The following is a 26,077-nucleotide window of genomic DNA, read 5'->3' on the forward strand; positions in this document are numbered from 1 at the left end:
TTAGTTCGTACCATTAGATCAATATTTAATCAGTCAAGACTTGGGGTCGATCTTGAATTATATTGATCCAGGTGATTTGATCAATTTGATTCGATTTTTAAAGCTATGGACTATACTAATTGGTCGGACTTGCCCCCGACTGATCAGTTTAGCCTGGTTGGACTCAATATCTGTATAGAAGTTGATTCAATCAGAATTAAACTCAATCAAGCTTCTAAAACTCAGGATAAATCTTAAGATTGGTCAAGCCCAATATCAATCTGGATTGAATCATCTTGAACAAATTAACCTCTATTTTAATAAATAAAAAAAAAGGGTAATTTACAGCGCCACACCCTGGAGAATGCCACAATTATAAGAACATTCCATATGTTTCACCAAATTAAACTCAGACCCTCTACTGTCAGTCAATGTTGAGGAATGTACATTATTTGTTTATGTCAGCAACTATATTTTATTTTAAATACCAAAATGCTCTTATCAAATATGAAATACCTAAAATACCCTTGTAATAAGTTGCAATCTAACACAAATTATGCAACACGCAGCAAGCAACAATGGTTTGAGGTGCGTGGTTTGTTTTACTTTTTATGTAGTCATATAGCCGGATTTGCTCCTGGTGCAGTCCCGGCAATGGATTGCAGTGGGAGCGATCTGAGGTGGAATAATGGTTCCAAACCGACAAAGAAAAAATTGAAAGAACAAAACTTCATCCCTGCGAGGTTTCCAATGCCAGAATTAAACTCCCTCCAATTGCGAAAAATAATCCTCTACCGCGGATGCAGCGGTGTGGCGAGCATCCGATGGTCGATATGACATTTGGGCATGTGCCGATGTCTTCTTGACCGTCCGATGCTCGCCGCACCCGCAGTAGAAAATCATCGCCCCTCCAATTGGTACTCTCAGGATCATTTCGTCATCTTCAACGACCAAGGTGGTTGGAGGAGAAAGGCCGCGAATTGCGGTAGATGCTAGATAGCTTGTTCTGGAAGGCACGATTCACATTAAGCATGGTTTGATAGGGCTGGGGTGATATATTGAAAGCTGAGGCGAGCTTCGTATGGATCAAAGACTGAGACAAAGGCGTCAGATCGTCTGCGCTGGGAAAATCCCTCAACCTCCAATTCGAGGACTCGGTCATCGTCTCCACCATTGAGACCTCTTTCGAATCACACTTCTTCCCCTGTACTCTTTCAATTCAGAAACCATGAATCCATGTGCAAAGGAAAGCTTGAACTTAGGGAATTTTATTTTAAAAAAAAAATGTTAATTGATGAATTGAAAAGAGACATGGAGAGAGATTATTAAGTAGTTCAGCTTGGTTTGTCGGAGAAGGGAACTTTATTAAAAAAAAAAATGTTAATTGATGAATTGAAAAGAGTGATGGAGAGAGATTATTAAGTAGTTCAGCTTGATTTGTCGGAGATAAGAAGGCTAAGAAACGAAGGAGACGACTATGGAGATAGGACTCAAAGAGGGGTTTCGATTATGAAATCTGAGGTTGGGTAGATATTTTGGAGAGGGTCATAAAGAAGGATTTTGCTCGATTATGGAATCTGAGGTTGGGAGACGACCAATTGCTGATTTAGGGGATATCTTTGTGTTGCAATAGATGTCGGAATCATCAAAATCGTCTTCGATGGCGTTGAAGAAATCAGAACCAGCAAGCTTATGGTTGACATTGAAGAATCCCTCCGCTAAGAACTCGACCGGGTTTGCATCATCCAAGTCCATCGCTATTCGTTAGTGTAGAGCCGTGTCTTCAAAACCCCTTAAGTAACAGGTCGGCAACAGCTTCATCTCACTCCGGAGAGTCTCGTCTACTCAGTTCTCACTCATGTTTTTTCATGTATGAAAAAGGGATTTGATCCACAGCCGATAGATTCAAATATGACACGTGTCACACACAAGAGGTAAGGGTGAAGAGGAATTGAGTTAAAATGAGTTTTAGTGAAAAGGGTATAATGGTCATTTTAACTCTTGATTTTACAGTGACTGACGATAAGGGGTTTGAGTCTAATTCGGTGAAACAGAAGGGGTGTTCTTATAATTGTGGCATTCTCCAGGGGGTGGCGCTGTAAATTACCCTAAAATTTATTATGTTTTTTTACCCTTGGAGTGTAGTATATACCGACATTGAAAAGGTTAGGATCAAGGATCATTCGACAGTTGTCAGCAGTTTGCACATAATTTAAGCAATAAAATTGCGTTTTTTTTATACCCAGGGTGTTCGGATCTTTGACCTGACTAATCCCTGGGGTCACTGTGATACCGCTTACATAAGACTGGGTCAGTCCAAAATGGAAACTCTCGTATGATAACCCTAAGAAGTTAGGTGCAACAACGAAACTTTGATTACAGGACCTCGCTCCAATAAAATTGTATTTGAATACATCAATCTTGATTTATCATTAGGTCTTCCTTCCACCAATAGGAAATAGCACTAAAGAGATCTTACTAGCTGGAATAGAACTATCAAATCTTAGTAACTTCATTTCTAGATTTTGCACAAATCCCCCTAACTATTTAAATGAATGACTTCTTCTTTGCAACATTAATTTGAAATATTTAATTACAAAAATTAACTTTGATGTCATGTTTATGTCAAGATGACTTCATATCAAATCCACTCATAGTATTCACTCGCTCACAGACAACCACCAATGGTAACACAGATTTATATATTTCGACAAAATCATCTACCTCTATGGTGATAAACTAAGAGCTATGACATGGCCCGCGTTAGACCGGTCAATATTTATTAACAATTTACACGTAACACCAACGGAATAATATTGTATAGATACAATAATCTTAATTTATCATTAGGGATTACATCCACGAATTGGAAATAACACTATGAGATCTTCCTAGCTGGAAATAAAACTGTCAAATCTTAGTGACTTCATTTTTAGATTTTGCACAAATCCCTGAAGTGTTTAACTGGTTCTTCTTTTCAAAAATAAAAATATTACAAAAATTAATGTAGATGTCATGCTTATGTCAAAATGACTTCATACCAAATCCACAATTACAGTATTCAATCCTGTACAAAAGAGGAAAGATGGCCATGCTACCGTTATCATGCAGCATGCGCCTTCTTATATTCTCTTTCCTTCTTGACACTTTCTCTCCTTGTTGACAAGTGGTTTCTTGTATATGAACCATGTGATGCCTCTCCTATGCTCTTAATGGTTTGATGTGGGATATTTCATCCCATACAGAGAGCGTGTCCATCCGCCCCCCCCCCCAAAAAAAAGAAGAAGAAAAGTGTGTACCATTGCAAAAACGAGAGTAGTATAAGCTACTAGCTACTTTGGACATGTGACTAGACTAGTGCAAAATCGGTCAATATTTATCTACAATTACACGTAAAATCCAAACAATGAGATTGTATGTAGATACATCAATCTAACTAATTACACGAGTTCGAAGACCAGTCAATATTTATCTGCAATTACACATAAGATCCAAGCAATAAGATTGTACTTAGATAAATCAATCTAGTTAATTTATCATTAGGTATTAAATATTTAAATCCACTAGTTGGTAATAGCACTAAGAGACCTTACTAGCTGGAAAATAGATTAGAACTATCAAATCTTAAGAGACTTCATTTCTAGATTTGGCATAACTCCCCTAATTGCTTACATGAATGACTAGTTCTTCCTTACAAAATTTTAAAATCCTTAACCAAAAAAATAAATGTTGTGTTATGCTTATGTCAAGATGACTTCATACCAAAAATCCTATATAAGATTAATACTAATAATATTCATAATCTTAATGCCAGATACCAGACCATTGCTCAAGTAGCTAAAGTAAGACATTAACAGTTAGGGTTAACAATCTTAATTTCCTCAACTGCAAACCACTAAAATTTTGGAATAAGTCTCCATTAAGGTCTTAATCTGCTGTGATGATTGGCTTGTTTGGTCAATGAAATCGTACTTAAGTACTTAACGATGGTCCTAATCTGCCCCGCTCGTGTTTAATCCATAATTAAGTTAATTTTGATAATCATTGTTTGGTAGGTCCACACATTGCAAGAATGTTATTGTTTTAATATTTGTTGTAATTCCAAAGGTTGGTTGGAGAATGGAATCTTATTAAAAAAAAAATTAAGATTTTTTTTTTTTGGGGGCCAAACCCAACCTCCTCTCCTTCCCTTCCGGAGGGCACCCCACCACTTTGGGGACCCGTTTTATTTTAACAAATGAAAATGGTTCTTTTTGGTTCAGTTTAGGTGAAAGAGATATGATATTTGCAATTAGTTCATTATTCCAGACAAGCCTACCAAGGATAAATTATTATTTCCTGGTTTTTAAAACCCTAACAGCTGGTTTGTTTAGTTCTTTCTTATCTTATTTTTCTCAATTTACTATTGGCCTTTGGAACGTTAGGGAGTGGTAAGTGGTTAGCAGGTGAAGCCAGGTTTTGGACTTAGGTCTTAAGTGGATAAATTATACCAAATTAGCAAGCTGGCATCTTAAAATTGGAACTCATTTTTGTGGAACCGTTCAAGAAAGCTATATGTTATGGGTATAATTTATATCATGGTACTACTTGTTCACCTTAGACCTCACCTGGAAAAAAAAAAAAAAAAAATCTCTCCAAGCCCTACGATAAGAAACATAATTATGGGGGCTGATCCCATATCGGTTTCCTATGGGAATTGATGTGGGTTGATATGGTCTTGGGTTTCCTCACTTTGTAAGCCGGTTTATGGGATTGAGTTCTTCCAAGACCGTTGGAATGTTAAGGAATTTTTTATTATTAAAATAATAAAAAACCCCGTAATTAATCATCTACTTATTAATAACTTAAACTTGTTATTTGTTAATAGAACATTTTGATGGGCCATGGGGCCAATTTGTGATCCGGTCGGTGGGGCCATGTACACTAAGTTTGGACTTTGGACTCCATCACAAACACATACTCCAATTGTATGGAAAAGCTCATGATATTTGATCCTTCTTTTGTTTGTGTTAAACAACAGTTGGCGAAGTAGCTGGAGGGTGGGAATACTGAGTCAGCACGTACCAGCAAATTCTTTATATAAAAACTCACCGTTATCTTATCCTTTGAAGAATTCTAACCCTTATCCCTCGACCAAAAATATGCTCCAATAATTTAATTATTCTATGGTTTCTCCCCCCAAAAAAAAAGAGTTCAGATGGCCATGTTTGGAATGTAAGAAAAGAAAAGAAAAAGAAAATTGAAAAATAAAAAAGAAAGACAAATAAACTCATCGTTACATTTTTTTTTATTTTTTCATTCTTTTTCTTGCATTCCAAACATAATTTACAAGCTAACGGTGTTTTTGAGGAAGATTGCTAACCCTATATTTTTATTTCTTATTATTATGTCATGCATACGCTTACATTTAATGAAGCAAGAAAATGAGAAAATGATGATTTAGACTTGAGAGTGTGGAGAGTCACCGCCGAAGGTTTATTATAGAATGGAGAATTATATAATTTAGTTATTTATATGGACCACATGGTGGAAAGAATACTCCTTTTTTTTGGGGGTGGGGGTGGGGGGTGGTCGAGGAAGGAATACGTCAATATCAATAAAATTCATTTTTCTTTTTTCATATTTCTAATGTTCTTGTTTCATGAGATTATCAATGCAAGATTTGAATTTGTCTAATTATGTTTAAGGTCCTACAATGATAATTTGGACCCCAAGAGTAGAAAGAGAAGAGAGAGAGAGAAAGAATCTACTTAGAGAGGGATTTGACTTGTTGTCTTAATTTTCTATTTGAGAGAATATATGTATAGGACACAATGGTTAATTATTGGTTCTTAAGGACAATACTGTATTAATTAACTATGATCGTCTACCATTATAGACCTTAAGGACATGCCGTTTTGTATAAGAGCCATGCTGGGGTTTTTTTTTTTGAATTCAACACACAAAAATAATGCTATTATTGATACTTTATTACTTCTTTAATCATAATTAATAAAATTTTCATTCTATTGTTCATTACCCATCATACCCTCATACCTATCTGAAGAGGAAGTTAAGAAATTGTTGGACCACAGACATGACCAATACTTATGGAAACAAACACCATCTGACTGAATTGATACCCCCAAAACTCAATTAGTGCCTATAGATGTTGCTACTTCCTCTGGATATGAAAGATGACGAGTTGATGACATCAACTTAAAAATTAAATATTAGAGTTGGCAAAATCATGAAATTGGTCATTCCAACTTTTAATTAATATTGTTTTTAAGATTTTAAGAATCTGTTATGAATGCATTTAGATCTTAATTTTTTTGTCATTTTTTTTAATTAATGAAATAACAGAAAATCATTAAAACTAACTTCTTATAATTAGGCTCCAAGACTTGTGTAAAAAATTTAAAAAAATCAAATATATGTAATAATATTTACCTTTTCTTCATGATTTCATTTTCTAAGGTTCTAGATGATTCTTTGCTTGACTTTTACCTAAACAAAAGAAAAAGAAAAAACCTCCATTGGTAAATATATTGAGCCCTAAATGTAGCTCATTAATAAACAAACAATTGAACAACTATAGGGATAGCACAATCCTTTACCAAAAAAAATTCATTGTGAAGATATAACATATGGCATGACATTAGTGATGGTTCCAAAATCAAGGTCCATAGATTTGTTTTAGAAGATGGGTCTATACTAGTTTTTAAGATCAACCAACGAATGTATCAAGATGCATCCCGTGTATGTATGTGTTCATGTATTTAAATAGAAAAAGAAAAACTGTGATAATGGACGGATCAGATACGGGGAATGGAAGAGACGAGAGGCACCACAGCTCACACTTACAGTTCTCATTTTTGTGTTTTTTTTTGGTAAAACCCAGTTCTCATTAAAACATTAAAAAGCGAGAGAGATAAAGAGAGAGAGATGCTGCGTCGTGGTGCAGGGCGGCGGGATTGAGAAAGGAATTTTCAGAGCTAAGGAAATGGAAATATCAAAAATATCCAGCAAGTGAGATTTTTGGATTTGGGACTTCTTTACTACTACTTACTGCTGTCGGGAGAGCTTTTAGATTTTTATTTTCTCTCTCTATAAGTCTCTCTCTCTCTCTCTCTCTCTAGAGTTATCTTCTCGAAGGGATTTTTATTTCTTCTATTGGAAGATCGTGCGATGGCCGGCGTTGGCTGGAATATAATCGAAGACTTATCCAAGGGAGGAAACTTCCTTGGTCCCTTACATTCTTTTTTGTAATTTAAATTTAAATTTTTTTCTTTTGGGTAATTAATGGGAAAGGATTTCTGGGTTTCACCAAAATAAATTAGCCAAAATTCCAACCAAACAGGAAAAAAAAAAAGATATTTGTTGAGGATTGCCGGAGTTGCCGGAGAGAGATGTACGGTTCGCCTGTGTTTTATTCAGGTAAGTAGCCAATTACTCGCTCCTGGGGTTTTGGAGTTTGGACCAAATTTAGGGTCTTTCAGTCCTGATCTTTGATTTAATCTTAAGTTCAGATCTCACAGCTGGATCTCTTTGACAAAATCTAGGGTTTTGGGAAGGTTTTGTTCTGGATCTTCGTTAATCTTAAGTTGGATCTTTGGTGTTTCATTCTCTTCTTTAGATTTCACTCTCTTCCATTGGCTTGGCAAGTAAGATGCCAATATATAAATGGGTAACAACAATATCTCTTCCTATATTGATTCTTATGTTGATTTAAAATAGGAGGAAAAAACATGATACCAATAATCAGACATAAGAGGGGTGAAATGACTGTCCTGCCCCCATGAACGGTGAAAATCTCATCAGTATTAATGCTTCTACGGACTATTCCATTGGTCATTGTGCCGATGTATGTTATGCTACTTTTTAGGGATCCTTTTCACACTAGGTAAAGTTTCTTTGGCCACCTTTCCCCTAAAAAATTCAATCTGAGTGACTTATAAATCTCCTTGAGAATATAAAGAATAAAGTTGTATGATCTGTTGAGGAGATAAATGACACAGTGGTCCCATCCTCTAGACCATCGAAATGGAATAAATCCACTCCCTATTGGATGACTGATCTAAACTACCCACCCTTTCCGTTTTCTCTTCAAATTGGCAATGTGTAAAATTTGAGACTCAATTTACATTTGATATATATATATATATCCATGCCCTTACATAATTATGGATATTTCAAAGCTCTATTTAATCACTCAGCCAACTTCGTTTGGGTCAAAACATGACACTTTTGCACACCTTCTTACATTTCACTCTTTATTCAGAACAATGAAATGTCTAAAATAGGCCCCTTGTTAGGAAAAGGAGAAGCCTCATTTGCCTGCATCAAAAAAGGGCATCGAAGGGGTCCTCTACCCTTTTTAATTAGTCATCATGGAACCTGATATTCTCTAGGCAGGTCTGCCTTGTAGTTACCTTGTGGGTTGGTTAGTTTGAGAGTATATTTGCATGAACATGGGTGAAGGAAAACCAAGTTACGGAAAAGTGAGGCTCATTATCACTCGGAATATGGTCAGATCTCATGGTTGAAGAGATTCTTTTTCTTTTTTTCTCCACGGGTGAAGGAAAACTTGGTTATTTTTTTCCCCTTTGGGATTAATGATGGATAACGGTTGATCTAGAATGTGATCTGGATTATTATATATGATCAGGCCATATGATTGGTTAATTAGTAAAGGTATTGCCTACCATGAGTGGAATCAAACCAACATTTGTTAGGTCGATCCATAGCATCTTGGAGAGCAGGGAACAGCAATCTGAGGTCGGCAGATCCGCTGCCTGGTTCAGTTGAGAGAGAGTTTTTCTAAAAACTTCCATTTCCACGATCTCGCTCTCTCTCTCTCTCTCTCTCTCTTAGTTCTTTAAGTCTAAAGAGAATAGAATAGAATTTCAGAATTCCCTGAAACAGAATAGAATAGAATTACAGTATATCATATTGAAGAAGACCCTTCCCACGTTCTCCCGGTTGCCAATACGGCTGCGACTCTTCCTCCTTCTGTCACTTTCAATCTTTCTTCGTCATTAAACTTTCAGATTAAGTCAGTAATTTATCATTAACTAGTCCTTTCCCAATGATTGTCCTTTAAGAGTTTAGACTCTCCTCGGTTTCTGGAATTCTCTCTGTTCTCTCTCTTTCTCTAAGACTAAAAGATTAAACTAAAACTCTCATTCTTAAATCTTAAGGCCAATGAAGGGTCGTATTAATATAATATTTCATTTCTTGAACTTCTCTATGATGAGTTGTTAATGGACCCATCTTGGCTGCCTCCATGAACTCGGTGTTAACTGGTAACAGAAGATTGGAAGTTCTCTGGACCCCCCCCCCCTTCCTTCTGGGTTTGTTAGAATTTTAGATTAGATTATCAAAAGTATTTTCATTTTTTAATAATTTCCATTATTTTAACTCAATACATTCTTAGCTTCTGTTGGGTATAAAAATGTCTCCATAACATTCTTGTTTAACAGCTTAACACACTCTTTATCTCTCAGCAGGGAGAAACAGAACCAGAAGAGAAGCCTTCACTTCTCCTCAATCCTTAAGTCCTTCTCAAAAACCCAATTCAGAGAAAGAAGAATGGAGCACGTCGAAGGTTTATCTGAAGGGGAATGGAGCTCTTTTAGTGGAATGTTCTCCACTGATGAGACCGATTTCATGGCACAGTTGCTTGGGAACTACTCTGTTCCCAATGATCATGAAGCTGGATCAACCTTGAGCTTGGGGACTTTATCGTCGCTTTGGCCTGGTCATGAAGCCGCCTCCGGTGGCAATGCTAATGGGAGTGATCATGAGAGCACATACTATTGTTCAGATACTGTTAACTCTAGTTTGATCTGTTACCCTCAAGGGAGTAGCTATAGCAGTGGTAGTAGTAGTCTCTTGCTACCCACTTCAGGACACAGCCACCATGGCCACTACTATTTGAGCAATTCAAATCCAATTTTGGTGACCAATAGTAACTCCATGTCCATGGATTTCTCTATGGTCAATCCCTCCATTCAGGTCTTTACTGAGAGCCCAGTGGAAGAGAATTCCTGCTTGAATGAGGAAATGAGCAGTGACGGTGCTCATGAGTCTGGTGCATCCCCTGAAGCAGCCATCATTTCTCTTCGCGAAAAGAAACTTCAACAACTGAAGAGGAGATCTGTGATGCCGGAACCTAATGTCAGCACAGAAGACAAATCTGAGTACCCAAGGAAGAAACCTCGCGTTCCATCAGGAGAAGTGAGTGTTAGTTTTAGTCCCACACCGGCTAGTAATTAGTCCCTCTACCTACCAGTTCAAAATTTTAGGATTTGAACTATAAAGTTTTTAGTTTTACCTTATTGGTTAGATGTGATCCTTTTTTTCTTTTTAATTTTTTTTAACAGAGTATCTGTTATTTAAAATTGCAGGCTCAAAGGACTAAGAAGAATGTGCAATCAAAGAAAACCCAGAAGCTGAACCTAAACAGCAATGATGAAGAAGAGAATGCTGCAACTGGGCAGACTTCTAGCAGTGACTGCTCTGAGGATGACTCTAATGCTTCACAGGAGCTAAACGGAGCAGGAGCGACTTCAAGCTCCAAAGGTTCTGAAGCTCTAAACTTATTGAAAGGGAAAACAAGGGCCAGTAGGGGTTCAGCCACTGATCCACAAAGCCTCTATGCTAGGGTAATTAAACTATTAATAATTCAACTGATCCACCATGAATGTTATTCAAATCTCAACAAAACTTGGTTAATGTGTTTCAATTCATCTAATGATCATTCTCTCCCTATTTTTCAGAAGCGAAGAGAAAGAATCAACGAGCGGTTGAGAATTCTACAAAACCTTGTCCCTAATGGCACAAAGGTAAGAAGTAAAAGCCATTATTCTTGTCCTAAGTTGAGGATATTCTCCATTCTGCAACTCATTCTCTCTTAATATGACAGGTTGATATCAGTACAATGCTAGAAGAAGCTGTACAATATGTCAAATTTTTGCAGCTCCAAATCAAGGTAAGAACAGTACAAATGATCTTGTTGTCCTCCTTTTTAAGATATTCCCACAACTCCAAAATCTATCCATTGAAAAAGGATTACTAATTCAGTTTTTTTTTTTCCATTTTCTGTTTTTGGATCTTGTAGCTCTTAAGCTCTAATGATCTATGGATGTATGCTCCCATTGCTTACAATGGAATGGACATTGGACTTGACTTGAAGCTATCTACAACCAGATGATATTGATGATGATTCATGATTTTGGAAGCCATGCAGAGTGTGGTGCTAGAACTATGCTAGTTAATAAATCAATCCATTTTCTACTGGGGTTAGGAAGATTTAAAATGACACATAGAAAAGAACAGAAAAAAAGTGACTATTAATTCATAGACTTCTATCTTGTAATGGATTGATTATCCAAATAAGAAATTCAGAAAACCCTCTTCTCTTTTTTTTTCTTTCCATCCTCATCATGTTTCTGTTTCCTACATCCCACCTTGTGAAATGAAACTGCTGGCAATGATAACATAGTTTAGGGGACCCAACAAACACTGCTCATATTATTTTCTTATGTCCAAAAGCCTCTCATTATTGGAGTTGGCCAAACATGGTTGAAATGAGAGCAATGGGAAATACTTAAAAATGGAGACTTTTGTAGGTAGGTATATTTTATGGGAGAAATAAGCTGACTAATATTCAATGAATTGGGGAGAATTATAAACAAAGAGAATGATATAGAAAAAACAATTAAGAGAACAGATGATAAAAGAATTGAAAAACATGCCACAATCTCCAGCATCATACTTTACAAATAAATCAATTGACTTTTGAAGTATAATAAAATGTTTTTTTAAGTTTGGACTGTTCCTTGTCCTCCTGATGCCTCTTGGTCTTGGAGAAAGATCCTTAAACTTTGTCCGTTAATCAGTGGGGTTATTCGATCGTCAACCATGGTTTGATGAATCGGATCAGATCAATCAGAATCGGTTGGATCAGATCAGATTCGGTCTTATCGATCTTAATTCAGCCTTCACCGATCCATTCCCAATAGAGTTCTCAAACCTTCGAGCCAACACTATTTTCTGGCTTTGATAACTGGGAGTCAAAAGGGTACTCATCAATATCTTCAGGGACTGGCAAAAGTCCGGGAGGGGGGAGATTCACATTGAGGTTTGGAACCAGCTGGTGGGAGAGTCACAATCCATATATTTGTAGGTCCATCGAGTTCAAAGAGAGTAATAAGGTCTTTCCTCCCTCCACTCCCCTAATCTCTTTCCTCCCATCTTTTTTCTTTTCTTCTCTGAGATGGGATGAAGGGAAGGGAAAGAAAATACTTATGGGCTAGCCAAGCACACCGTACCAGAGAGAATTCTTTACTGCAGAGGCCACCATCAAGACAAGTCTCTGTATGTTAGAGCCACCAGCAGATGTGTGACACTTTGGTTGCCCTGATCATACAATCTTGGTAAAAGCAGACATTTTCTACATTGGTTTTACTAATAACTCCCAAACACCAAAAATTTACTAATTATAAATAATGAAATTACACTGGTATGGGCCGTGGTGAGAGAATCATGTCTCATCAGCCCAATTAAAGCTTTACATGAATTACACAAATTGCTCTTAGAACCAGATAATAAAAACATCCTCGGTCATAAATAGTAATGGTGCTTCCTAGAATTGCAGTCCATCTTCAAGTCTCTCCATCAATCCACCCTAGTTTAATTTTTTATGTCATCTTCCAGCTCAAGGTCCAAGCTCTTGCTTAAACCTCTTACCAGTCCATAAATTTACAAAATTTGGAAGCCCACCTTCTGGAGGTACTTCTTGTGAAGGTAAGCAAGGCAAACCACATCTCTGCTTTGCTTGGGGATATATGGAAGTTCGACAGCAATGGATCACATGTTCAGGCACGATCCTCACTGACATGATTTGGGATTTCACTTTGGTTGTCCAGTGGCATGTACTGTGCCATTATAGCTCTAATCTCTGAGTCCATGTACGACTGAAAGAAACAAAGATAAGAGGACATTAGCAACCACAAAAGACAAGACTAAGCTCAACATACTTGTTACCATAAACTTATTCATTTCTAGCATCAAAAGATTATAGCCTTTTGAATAAGTTTCTCTAAGAACCAATGATGAAGGTTTACATATTTGTGAACATAGTGAACAGAACTTACTCTCAATCTATATTTGTAAACAAGATAAGCTCCACCAGCAGCCATGACCAAGCCTATAGAAATGGCCCAAAAAGCAGCCCACGTACCTTTTGCTTCCGTTGCCCGCTTACCTGAAGATGATCATGTCAAAAAAATCGAGCAAAGCACCATATAAGTAATAAAAGTATCTACTCATGTCCATCAAATGACAAAATTTCAGATCAACAAAACTCACTTATGCAAGTGTCATGTTCCCTGATGTACAAGAGGTCTCCACTACAACTGCACTTGTAGCTACCCCACGTATTGTTACAACTGCATTCAGGGCATTGGCAAGCCTTTTTCTCTTTGCACTCGTCAATATCTATCAATGGTACGGAAAGTAACAGGAGAATAGAGCAATTGAAGGTGAACATTAAAATTATAGTTCTTGCTGGAAATGAAGCAGTTATGTTGACAAATCTTAGACCATAATAATTATACACAAAAGCTACAAATAAAAACACAGCACACATGCACTGCCAAGGAGTTCTCAGGGCCTAGAGAAGCACTATTGGACAATCATAGCAATACTTCCCATACACATTTTCTCAATGCATCTACAATATGTATTCAGGCAGGTTAAATCTGGCAGAGGAGATTGCCTTTGTGGGGCACCAATGGATTCCAGGATCCGGGTTGGTGCATGTGCAGCACATGTATTACCATGCCATTGGTAGGCAACACCACCAGCATGGGTATCATATCTCCTTCTGATGTAAAAAATCACCCCACCATTTCTTTTTCACTCTCCATCTCTCATTCCTTAGTCAATAATCTATAAAAGAAGATGCTGGTTAGCGAGAATTTCTTACCTTCACAACTTTTGACACCATCTCCACTAAATCCAGGAGGACACAGGCATTTACTGCCCTCGGTATCCTGATAATGAAAGAGGGAAACAATTAAAATATTCATCAAAGTTCAAGAAGTTAAGCAGCAACAATCGAAGAATCACCAACCACACAAGCAGAGAATGTGTGACCATCTTGAGTTTGCTGCCAACAACCCCCATTATTTATCTTGCACCGTCCAGGTCCAATTGCTGCAAGGTAGACAAGGGGAAAGAATAGAGGGTCGGTGGGAGGGAATATAAGAACATAATACATGGTCACAAGATGCTAAAAAGGAAACATATTATATGCACTAGAAGTTCAACCAAAATAAATTGCAAAAGAAAAAAAGCCCCTGACATCCACATATTATACATGTAGAGCTTTTGCTATTATTAAACAGAGTCCTGCTGAGATTCATGGAGAAAAATTATTCTGTCTTCAAATTTAATAATTCTGAAAGAACTGGTTTAGTTTTACATTGGTTTAACCAAAAAACAGAACAATTTCTTATTGTCAGCTACCTCAAGAAACAGTACATAACGTAAGGAGTATAATATAATGTCTTGTGCTATGCATAACCATGTTGTATACAATTGGACTGTAACCATGGCCCTGACTCTGCCGTGTGGCGGCTCAGATGGGGCTAAAAATGTGGACATAAAGATCCTGTCCCTATTCACATGTCATGTTTCAGCCTGATTGGAGTCTGCAACATGGAAGCAATTCAGGACTACAAGAAGGTGCACAGGACTACAGTAGGGTGCATGGATATACATGGGAGTGTGCGGCATTATATGGAAATGTAAATAATTGAATTTGAGGTTTTGACATGTGGCCAAACTAGGCAATTCCCTAGATATCCAATGGTAGTATTTGCCACAGCATTCTTCCCAGTGGCAGAATTAGGCCATGTTTACCATCTAATTGTAACCATCTATGGTTATAATTCAATTTTCCCTAAAATAAGATATGCATATCTGGTTTTCCGGTTTTATAAAATCTCCTGCATCTCTTAATTTAGAAATAACCCTACCAAATTCTTTTCCCCCCAGCAAACTGGACATTATTTGTTTAAACAAAAAAACCTGTCAGAATGATGTCTATGTAAGAAAAGATGGCCAATAAGTGGAAGAAACAGATAAAAATACCATGTCGCATAAGTCAGTAGAACAGTAAAATAAATCCTCCAATTCTTTGTTGTTGGTGGGGGGGGGGTGATTGTTGCTAACACTATATAGGCACATTCTAAGAGATCATTGAAAGGCAAGCTAAAAATTCATGCACAAGAGGGAGTTATTCAGATTTACCTTTGCAAGTACTGTAACCATCTCCCTTGAACTGAACACCATCAACCAGGGGACACTCACATACTCTTCCACGGAATGTATCCTATGAAAACAATGAAACTATTTAACAGGGACAGAAACAGCTGGGCACATATTATATCTACATGGCTGAGATTAATACCTTGCAGGCAGTTGCATTTAGTGTTTTATCTTGCCAGCAACCACCATTATTATCTAAACACTCATTAGTCTCTATATCTGCAAGCAGATCCATTAAAAAAAAAGGTCACAAGTAAGCAAATGACCTGAGGGAGATTATATATTCTAAACTTTTCTCTGACGTTATTAATTAGGCTCACCAGCACTCAAACACACAGCTGGATCAGTAGTTTCCTCAAAACCAGAACAAATAGCCTTCAAAACAGCACCTTTCTGTAATTTCCCTGTGTAAACATATTATAGAATCAGCTACGTCCTAGAAGTTATTACAGCAAGAAATGAAAACTTCGAAGACTGACCTCGATACTGTCGATTGTTAACGACGAGGGTAGGTAGTATGGTTACATCACCTCTTGATCCTTTCCCAACCTATAGGAAAGTGTTCTTATCATATTATAGTTCAAATAACAGTTCCAAAGGATGTTCTATATAATAAGCAACCAAATTCACTGAATATGGGAGGGAAGCATTTAAAATGAAGAAGGAACCACCTACTTGGGCTTTCTGCTCTTCTTCTAAAACAGGATTTTTAGCGTCTGCATTTGGGTCCCCCATACACTTCTCAATCATTTTACCATCAAGACCTGCACAAATGCAAAGTTTATGTTAAAATTGTTTTGTCAACGATGAACTATTCTTAGAATCCAGGTTAGCAACAATGAATCTACCTAGAGATTTGATTACAGCATCAGCACAGTCCTTGTTGTACTTCTTCTCCTTCATTGGACATCTTATTTGAAAATCTGTTACATAATCCCACCAGACCCAGGGCTTTTTGCTCTCATTTGCCACTCTAAAAACACATAATTGTCTCAGATTTTCAATAACAACATCTTTCCCTTCATAACCTCGACTGAAATCCTGTTCAGGGTCCGGCGCACAATATCTTCCATGATTTATGCACTGGGATTGGCATTGTTTGCTTACTGTGAATGTTCGAGGACAGTACCAGGTTATATAATGGGGTGTGAACTGCGCATAACCACCTTTTTCAAGAATTTGTGCTGCACCCCTGAAATCCTTCAAAAACTCCATCAGCATATCACACTTGATCCCACATTCATCATTGCTATTGGTCCACAACTCATACTCCACACGGTCATCTGGATGTGGAACAGCTTCTCTCCAGTCGAGGTTCACATTGACCATATCCCCGGCCCTGATTGCCTTCCTCAACTTTTCACCAAAGTCTTTATCAATAAGGGCAGATGGAATTGTTATGTTCTCAATATACTTTGCAGATGCACTCCCCTCTTGGGGTGAATCCATCGTTATCAGTGGTTCTTCAATGTCATCCGCTACAAGCACTGCAGAGGCCCCAGCTTTCTGTGCATTCCAAACCTTTAAGGAAAAAAAGCAATCTGTACAGGAATGTAAAGTGTTCCAGTCCATTAAAATGCATCTTCATTAAGGACAAGATTCATCACCTGATAGTATAAGTAACAAAAAGCAGTTGAAGAACATAAATATTAACAAAAATGGGTAAAATTGAGAAGAAACTACCAACACATTTATGCACAGGCAGACACATGGCATGTGTACAAACACACTTTCTCTATCCACCCATACAAGTGTGTTTGTTCATGCACATGCATGCATAGAGAACATCCCACCTTCAAGCCATTTAGTTGCTGCTCTGTCTACTTGATTCAAATTTCAGGTTTTAAATACCTGTCCTTTGGCTTTATTAATTCATCATGTAACCACCTCTTCATAAACTTCCAACTAAATAATTTATCTAGGCAAGCAGCTTAGCTGTCTCATATAACATATGGAAATAATGGACTAAGTTGTACAAAGTCGGAGAGAAGAATCAAAAGCAAAAGCAGAAATTGGTTCAAATCCTGTTACTCTTTGAAGTAGTTCTAAAAGGGTATACCCAGTGCTCAGGGCTCTTGCCACTTCAGGGTATTGGGAGGGTCATAATGCACGCAGCTTTACCCCCATTTCACTGAGAGGAGGTCTAATCAAGAGGAAATACATGCAATAAATGAGCTCTAAAAAAAATGTCTTCCACCCACTTTATCTGTTATTGCATCTTCATGTCAGACTACATCTCATCAATTTACCTAATAGGAATCACAAACTACCCTTTTAAGTGGAAGTCATATCTCAAATGCTCTTGGTTTATTCTTTAGAGCTTACTGACCTACCTTTAGGATGTGCGAGCTACATCTTTGAGCTCTTTCAAAAGCCTTATTGCATGGCTACTAACACAAGAAGAAAGTTTTCATTCTTTGATATGAGAGACAAGCCGGGAGTTGTCCAGCACAGCATCAAGTACTGAACACTCTGAATGACAAGCTGGGAAAAAACTTGAATTTAGGGACCCTGTTGGTGTATGATGTCTTGTATTCCGTCGCAGTTTAATCCAGGGAGTACTGGTGCAGCACCTACACAAGCAGGACGGCAGTCCCGCTAGCCGGTTAGCGGGCCATAGGGGTTGCAAGGGGGCAGGAGGCCCGTGTAGGGGGGCGCAGCCCCCCGCTCGAATTTTTATTTGAGGGCAATTGTGTACTTTTCGGATTAGGATTTTTTTTCGCTATATATTTGTAGCAAGGGTTTCTTTCTCTGTAATGCAAGCAATACGGAGAGGTGTGAGGAAGAGCGCTGTAACCCTATTCTCCATTGATAGTGAAGCAAGATCTCATCTCACCGGGGACGTAGGCAACCTTGCCGAACCTCGTAAAATTTGTGTGCATTGTTTGTTTTGTTTTTCCATTATCTTCTGCATCGTTTTAGGGTTGCGTTTCTACAGACCCATATAAAAAAATCAATTACTTTTTACTAAAAAAAAATAAATAAAAAAAGAAGAAAAAGAAGAAGAAAATAAAATTAGTTACTGGATAATTGCTCCATTTTGCCCAAGTGGTCATGGGTTCAAGTCACGAAACAGCCTCTCTGCAAAGCGGAGGTAAGGCTGCATATTATGACCCTCCCGAGAGCTCGTAGGGCGGAAGCCTCGTGCACTAGGTACACCCTTTTTTATAGACACATAGAGACCCAAGTCCCAACAATTCGGTGTGGTGATACATGAGTACAAAGTACCAATATGCAGCAAACAATGTTGTTGGAGTGACATGGCAACCCCCAGTACCATATTCCAGGAGTGTGTAGAGGCAAGGTGGCAAAAATCAGGCCAAACTGTGGATTTCCCTACTTCCTAGAGAGAAAAGGGGCGAAATAACTCGAGTTTAGTCGAAATTTCAACTAGGCACATTTGAAACAGGGAATTATATAGTAACTTGCTGAACCGTACAACCGCCCAAACGATACAATATAAGGTCCAAATTTCAGCGAAACACCAAAATTTTGACACAATGTTGATTCTCTGATTCATATGGTACTTCGACTTGGCCACTTCGAAATCTCTGAAATTTCAGAGAGATTTTGCCGATTTTTCGACGTATGTTCCAGTATGCCAAATAATATCTCACCTTTTATTACTTGCAGATAATCAACCCCATATCTTAACTCACAAAATTTGATTCAACCTAGTTTTCTCTGGTTCAATTTTTTGTAGAACCACCAAAGAGACCTCTTTCTGAATAGGCTTTGAATCAGTTTGGTATTAGAGCTAGCTTAGTCATGTTATCTTAAGTTGCAGCTCTTTTAGAGGAAGTTTTGTTTGATTGCCAATATATAACAATCCTACATTAGTTGTCTAGGTACATGAAAGAACAAGTGGTATCAACCCAGGTTTTCCTGGAACCAAGCATAAATAAGATGCCAATGCCCCCCCCCCCTTCCCTTCTCATAGCACCTCTGTATCAGAATGGATGGAATACATGAAATGAGCTACATACTAAAGAAAAGTGCAATATCATTAGCCCAATGATCTGTGGAGCAATTGGGTCCAAGTACCCAACACATGTCCAAACATATATATATATATATATATATATCGATATCACATTGATAGAAAGCGTTATTAACAAGTTTCTCTCTCTATTTTCCCTTTTCTTTTCAGAATTCAGAATCGAATAGCATATCATACCTCCTCGATTGACCAAAACAAATATTGGGAGAGCTCCAGCTTTTGCCTTGAAAGAAATATCGAATTCATCGAAACCCTTACAACCCTTCACGTTCTGCTTCGGATACACAACCGTCCCAGCCATGCTTCCTCCATATTGAGGTATTCCAAAGTTTCCGATGGAGCTATCATGACTACCTTTAATACTATCCGGAGATGTTACAGTTAAGCTATTCTTCTCCACCACGAACCTTGCCGTCACCCGAGATATAAAAGAAACCCAGAACAACAATAACAGAAGCCCTAGATTAAACCCTACAACTGATCTCCGTTTCTCCATTTTCGAATTCACTGAGCCCAACACCAGTGACAGCGGAGATGTGACGATAAATTTCGAACAAACAACAAACCTACCTCATCTTCCACCGGAGAAATTTACCAAAAAAAGAAAGAGAAAAAAAAAAGATCCTAATTTATCGGTATTTAATAAGCGATAAAGCTGGAAAATGGAGTATTCGTTTCACCCGTTTCATTAACGAGGAAACCCATTCCGACGTCCTACCAGAGAAAGGATAGAATCTTCAAAATTGATTACTAGATGCAGGTAGGGTTTTAAATTTGATTCTTGAATTTAGGTGCAGCTTCTCTTGACCATTCAAGTCTTTCTGTGTAGTTCAACAACCCATCAAAAAAGGGTTTCTGTGACTGTGAGGGTGAAGGGCCAGGTAAGTATTTAACCCGTGTGGCAAACGTTGCGGAAAGATGGGTTTCTTGTTTGATTTGCGCCAGTCGCGTCTCATGTAGGGTACCATCAATGACACGTGTTTACCTCTCTTGACTCTAAATCCCTAGTCATTAGGGCGGTGCAGAGCGGAGCTCAGCCAATTGCCCGATTCTAAGAAGTTAGAACTTCTTCAATGCCCTCTCCTAGTCCTTTCCTCTTGCTCTTCGTACAGATTTGAGTGTTTGATTATCCTTTTGACAGGAAAACTTGATTATCCGCATCTAGATCGTCGCTGGGCAAATACAAAGTTGTTTCAAAATCCATCGTTTCCATTAGCAGTGGTGTGTCCATCTCATCAACCCTAGAGTGATTCTCTTCTGGTAAGCCCTGCTGGTATCTTCCATTGTTCGTGTTTGGTTTTAAACTTAGGAGAAATAGAGGATAAATTGGTTTCATTGCCAAAAGGTGTGATTTGTTGTGAGAAATTCTTGTAAGAAATATGGAAAATTGCTGTATCTGTGGACTGCTTACCATGTGTTCGAAGAAATTCTTGATTTGTTTGAAGGTTTTGGAACCTACATGTATCAAGTTTCTATGATTAGCTTCTTAGCTTACAAGTTGAGATAAAACCGCAGAATTGAGTGAACAACGTGGAATCTCTCTTCTCCCACAACAATGCTAATTCAGCCCCCCTTTCAAATTTCTCTACTAAGCCTACAATGCATCTAGGATTTGAAATTCAAAGTTTATGCCTTCCTATTTATCAACAAAATTCTTCCTCTAACATAAATGCCTCCATTGTAGGGTTATGCACATCGAATTTGGCAACTAGGATTTGCTCTTTGCGATTTAAGACTGAAAATGGAGAGCAAATACTCGGCAGAGATGATGAAGTAATGCCCTATACTTTGTCCATAAGTTTTATTTTTTCATATGTACTCTTAATACTTAATTTGTTTAGATTCAAAATCTTTTTTTTTTTGGGCACCCATTTAAATTTGTTGAGTGCAGGCATTTGGAGAAGCAAAGGGAGATCCTTATGGATTCATATAGATCAATGTCACATGAGCTGCATAGGCTTCAGGTTATTCTTTGAAATCACATTTGGACTATCTTTCTTTGCTCTTGTTTACTCTAGTTGGTTATAAAATTTGTTTGGGCCCATCGGTAGTGTTTCTTTCTTCTTCTTCATTTTTTTTTTTTTTTTTTTTGGGATAAGGCTGAGTTGTTGTTGTGTGTGTGTTGTGTAGGTAGAGGAGGAGATGTTGATGCGCAAGTTTTATGAAGTTATGTCAGCACAAGGCGTAATTAAAGAGGTATTTATTTTCTCTTTTAGAATAGACTAGATCTTTGAACAGAATTTTGAATTTTATTGCCATTATATGTATTTGTCTTTTGTTGCAACCTGTCACGGCATCTAGGTGATCCAAGGCGTTGAAGGACTGGCACCTGGACGCCTTGACAACTATGCTGTATACACATTCATGTGCAGTTACATTGTTTTTAATTATTTACTTTTCTCTAAGGGCCCGTTTGATGACGTTTCTTGCCTTTTCTGTTTCAAGAAACGGCAGAAACATAAATTTCCGTTTCTAGAAACAGAAACGGAATTGAAGGTGTTTGATAAGTCATGTTTCTGGAAGTCAATAGTAACCAGCGAAAGAATGGCCACGAGTCGTTTCCAGAAACGGCGAAACAAGTTCTAGGTCGTTTCTTGAACCATAAATAGGTTGAAATTTCAATTTCTATTTCTAAAAACAAGTGAAACAAAAAAAACGGCAGAAACGCGTTTCTTGAAACGTTATCAAATGGGCCCTAAATGTCTTTTGATCAGCTAGTTCTCTGTCCCTCTGGACACTTTTAGCCACATTAACTGCCTTAAAATGAACTATAACTTGTTTAATTTGGGTCTCTATTGATGTGGGGAAGAAGCAACTAGGCCAAAAGAATTATGAACCTCAAAAACTCAATAGAATACACAGGGATTAGACCATAAACCCAACATGTCGGGCAATCTATGTGCCTCTACTTCGGAGGTAACTTGTGGAGCCTAGTCCTAAGAATTGTAGAAGCTTGTCAAGTTGGAAAAGGCACTTGAATGAGTTCCTTATGTTTTGACTCCTATTTAATGTGGGTTTATAAATCAAAGTCTCTGCTATAATGGGAGTTTAGGAAGATCTTGTGGGTGGTCAATGTAGCCAAGCGGACTGGGGTGGATCTATTTTTGTGCCACACGTAGGGCCATTTCAACTATTGGTTAGATAGCTTCCTTTGGATCAGCAAAATGTCATAATTGATGGCCTGACTCAGTTTTGTGGCTTTCATATATGGAACTTACGCATTGTATTATCAGCATCCAACCTTTTCAAACTAAAAATATTAACTTTTCAGGTGTTCTTAAATCATCACATTCTGAAATCTATTTGGGTTGAAACTTTCCAAATGAATAGAAGGTATTCTAGACTACATATCCCAAAAATTTGACCGCTAAGGCGCTAACTAAACTGCAAGGTTGTGGGAAATAGATCCCCCAAGCCAAGTTTGGAGCATCAGTTTTTGTATCAGAGAAAATGAAATCCAATTCCTCAGGAAACCAATCATGCCTCCCCAAAGGATGTCAATTATGGGTGCTTAACAAGTGCAAGCCTTGAGTGGGCAAGGAGAAGAAACCCAATAATCCTGGCTCTACCATGTAACGAAGTTTGTTTGTTTAGATGACCAATACAAATTTTTGAATGGGAAAATCAAATCCAGGTAACTGCAATGAATTACTGGTTTATGCCATCAACCAAACAATTAAAGGCTCCATTTGTATTTGGTATAGAAACACTTTTGAAGCATTTCGATGAGCAAGACAAGATCAAGAAAAAATATGTGGGAGACGGAAGGAAGTATCAAAAAATCCACAAGGTGTTTGAATAGAGAACCTAGAGGCTAGTTCTTAACCTCTTTAGTCTTGTTTCACCAATTTAGAGAGGAATCTCAGTGAAATAAAAGAGGAGTTTTGGGTTTCTATTGTTTTATGATTTTAGGTGGTCGAGGCCTTTCTTTTTTTGGGGTGGTGGTGGTTGCAAGTCTGTAGAGCTGGGTGATTATGCTAAGGCGATGTTGGTGTGCTGTGTGGTTCTGAGAAAGTTGAGGAAGGAAATAAGAGAGATTTGGCTGCTGTCCCTGTTTCACCATGGGTTTGAGAGTTGAAAGGAGATGAGAGACATAGGAATCTTGTAGATAGTGAAGTTAGGGTTTGGAACATAAAAGGATATGGGCATGTAAATAAAAGTAATAATGGTGTGGAAAACACATAACTTTACACCAATGTGTGATGTGATTGCGTTGACCCATATTGACCTTGTTGTTTTCTGAATGACTTGATTGCTGAACTGTGTTTCCTCGACCTGGCTTCTTTATGTTTCAACCTACTGCATGGTCTTTTAGATGACACTAGAGAAACTAGTTGGTGGCCAAAAGCTACATTTACATGAATGCTGAACTTTGAGGATGGAATTTACAAGTCGACCAAACTCAAAATATCTATTAATTGACTATGACACAATTACTCTTGTATTTTCAATTTGGGTCACAGCACAATAAGAGAATGAAACTGTTAGATGATCAAAAAGGTCAATCATAAATCATGTTAGCAGAACCAGTGGAGTAGATTCAGATGAGGTCTAGGCTGGCTCATCTTCTTTTGGGACTCAAAAGTGCAAAAGATAGATAGATAGATAGATAGATAGATAGATATTTTAATTGAGATTATGATATTGGCAGATTGTTTTTAGATTACTTAATAGAATAAGGACAATTTCAGGGGCAAGGTTTTGAACATTATTCCACCTCGTGCTAAGATAGTATTAAAAGGTTGAGAGCAAATGATAATGCAGTGTGAAGAAAGGATAGGTCTGAGAAGAGAGTAGAAAAGTACTTCCTTGACCTGTTGAAAGCTAATCCATTTGTTTCCAAATGAAAAGATTTGGTTCTTGTCAGGAAGGCAAGTAGAGATGAGTTGACAGGACTGACCCATCAACCCCGGCTTGACTCTTAGAAACAAACTTTGGAGAAGAAACAAAGAAATTATCAATCTCTTGTGAATAATATAAGTTCAAAGGTGTTAATGATATGCTTACAGCCATCATCTTAATTTTTTTTTTTAACATTCGTCTTATTTAATTTATGTGGAACTAACATGGTAATAGATACTTGAATTGAGAGAACTGTAAATGTACTATTCGTTTGAAAATTTTTTATGGGTATGGGGATGTTTAAATTTTGTGAATTAGATAGTTTATCTGGTGATGCATTCTTTTGCAGAATGAAAATGGGGAATATGCTTCAAATAATAATCAGAAGGAAAAATCTGGTGATTTGGTATGTGAGCCAAGCAATCAAAGGTAGTACTGGTGTCAATCTTTCATAATTTTTGTTTCATGAATTTCCTAATTATTGTTTTGGGATCATTGTGTGAGATACAAACCTTTTTATAAGGGATTATGAAAATGGAAGAAGATTATTCTGTTTAAAATATCTCTACTCCTTGTGGTCTCTTTACACTCCAGTTCTTTTAGGAAATCATGGTTTATGGAAATGTTTTGTAAGACTTCAAAAAAGAGTTTCAAACATTGGTTAAAGCATTAAAAAGTATCTTATTTCTCAATAGTGCCCCTCTTATTATTTATTTAAATTCTTTTCCAAATGGAAATCCACCGCAAAGGACAGTTTGGGATCCCGTATAAGAGGTTATGGAATCATCTTGTAAATCCAAGGATGCTTTCCTTGTGGAATTCTCTTCGTTGGACAATACTGGGAACTCAAATTTTTGCAATATGTGTTCTTGAGTTGGGTTTGGAGTCATTTATAAGAATACTCTATATTTTATCTCTGTATAAAGCTTCCTTGTTGGGTGGGTCCAACGTACAATGTTATGGGAGAGACAAGTGTATAATTTTTTTCCTTTTTTTTTTTTGGGGTAGGAAAGAAAAGAAGAGAATAATTATTTTCCTTGGTATAGTAAAGTGAATTGCCTCGTCGAGGTAGACCATTGTGTCGAATCATAGAAATCCTGTCTTCTAGTCAAGTTTTATTCATTTTAGCATATACTCTCCCATGTAGGCATAGATCTCTCGTTTGTTCAAGTTTTGGCATGCATTTTTTTACACATTTAACCTCTGTCTAACCTTCCATAGTGCCATGTGAGACTGGACGTAAATCTCCTGTGGTGAGCGAGGACTCAACTATTGGGAGGCCCCAATATACACTGCATATCTTTACTGTTGAATCTTCATTGCCATTCGTTACTTCTCCCCAAAGGGTTTTTATGCATGTGACACTAATGTTGCTGCCTTTTATTTTTTATTTTTTTCCATTAATTGTGAACACTAGTGTTGCTGCCCATGGACACTACTCATTTCGGACAATACGAGTTCTCAGTAATAAATTTCGTCTTCCCCACCCCTACCCCCCCAAAAAAAAAAAAAAATCTGTGCATGATCTTCATGATCCACCAACTTTTGCCATGTGGTAGGTGATGTGGAATTCTCTTCTTTTTTTTTTTCTTTTCTTGCGGGAATTCTCTACTTGTTGGATAGAATTCCAGTTTGCCATAAGATAAATCAAATTTGGGTGGAATCTAATAATTAATATCCAAAACTACATACTTCCAGCCTCGTGCAAATTTGAACATGTCCCTTTGGCTATCATGTGGCATCCATAGTTCGAAATTTCGGCAATATTTCAGTGTTTTTTTTTTATCAAAAATTAAATAAGGCACAAATCAGTAAATCAGTATGTGTACCATATTTTGGTCAAAATTTTGGTGAAATTTTGGTATCTCGTTGAAACAATACATCCCATGCCTTATAAATACAACATTTCATTGAGACAAAGTCGAAATTTTGGTA

The 26,077-nt window shown here is 37.5% G+C and overlaps 3 protein-coding genes across 11 annotated transcripts; 2 read left to right on the plus strand and 1 right to left on the minus strand.

Moving 5' to 3' along the window:
* Positions 1–9,116: 9,116 nt before the first annotated feature.
* On the plus strand, positions 9,117–11,374 carry LOC122090569 (transcription factor RSL2-like). Its single transcript, XM_042660211.1, has 6 exons — positions 9,117–9,266; positions 9,468–10,200; positions 10,371–10,628; positions 10,743–10,808; positions 10,889–10,954; positions 11,084–11,374. The coding sequence occupies exons 2-6, from the start codon at positions 9,553–9,555 to the stop codon at positions 11,174–11,176; spliced, it is 1,131 nt and encodes a 376-aa protein (XP_042516145.1). The 5' UTR covers positions 9,117–9,266; positions 9,468–9,552; the 3' UTR covers positions 11,177–11,374.
* A 1,062-nt stretch (positions 11,375–12,436) lies between these two features.
* On the minus strand, positions 12,437–19,796 carry LOC122091660 (vacuolar-sorting receptor 3-like). The gene is made up of 12 exons (XM_042661703.1): positions 19,478–19,796; positions 16,149–16,841; positions 15,976–16,064; positions 15,780–15,849; positions 15,621–15,704; positions 15,443–15,519; positions 15,283–15,364; positions 14,102–14,184; positions 13,955–14,021; positions 13,336–13,464; positions 13,122–13,231; positions 12,437–12,941 (listed from the first exon to the last, which is right to left on the minus strand). Exons 1-12 carry the CDS (start codon positions 19,794–19,796, stop codon positions 12,843–12,845), a joined length of 1,902 nt encoding a protein of 633 aa, XP_042517637.1. The 3' UTR covers positions 12,437–12,842.
* LOC122091661 lies at positions 19,485–25,628 on the plus strand. 9 transcript variants are annotated; one of them, XR_006143982.1, is made up of 7 exons: positions 19,938–20,060; positions 20,261–20,358; positions 20,442–20,560; positions 20,985–21,073; positions 21,192–21,264; positions 21,431–21,496; positions 24,492–24,702. XR_006143982.1 is itself a non-coding variant. In XM_042661704.1 (6 exons), exons 2-6 carry the CDS (start codon positions 21,042–21,044, stop codon positions 25,371–25,373), a joined length of 261 nt encoding a protein of 86 aa, XP_042517638.1. In that variant the 5' UTR covers positions 20,198–20,560; positions 20,985–21,041; the 3' UTR covers positions 25,374–25,628. The 9 variants fall into 9 exon arrangements, 1 of the variants encoding a protein (XP_042517638.1); XR_006143981.1 differs by lacking the exon at positions 19,938–20,060 and adding an exon at positions 20,165–20,181; XR_006143983.1 differs by lacking the exons at positions 19,938–20,060; positions 20,261–20,358 and adding an exon at positions 19,485–19,618.
* The last annotated feature ends 449 nt before the right edge of the window (positions 25,629–26,077 follow it).

Source organism: Macadamia integrifolia, chromosome 10 (assembly GCF_013358625.1).
Source record: "Macadamia integrifolia cultivar HAES 741 chromosome 10, SCU_Mint_v3, whole genome shotgun sequence".
In the NCBI taxonomy this organism is placed as follows: Eukaryota; Viridiplantae; Streptophyta; class Magnoliopsida; order Proteales; family Proteaceae; genus Macadamia; species Macadamia integrifolia.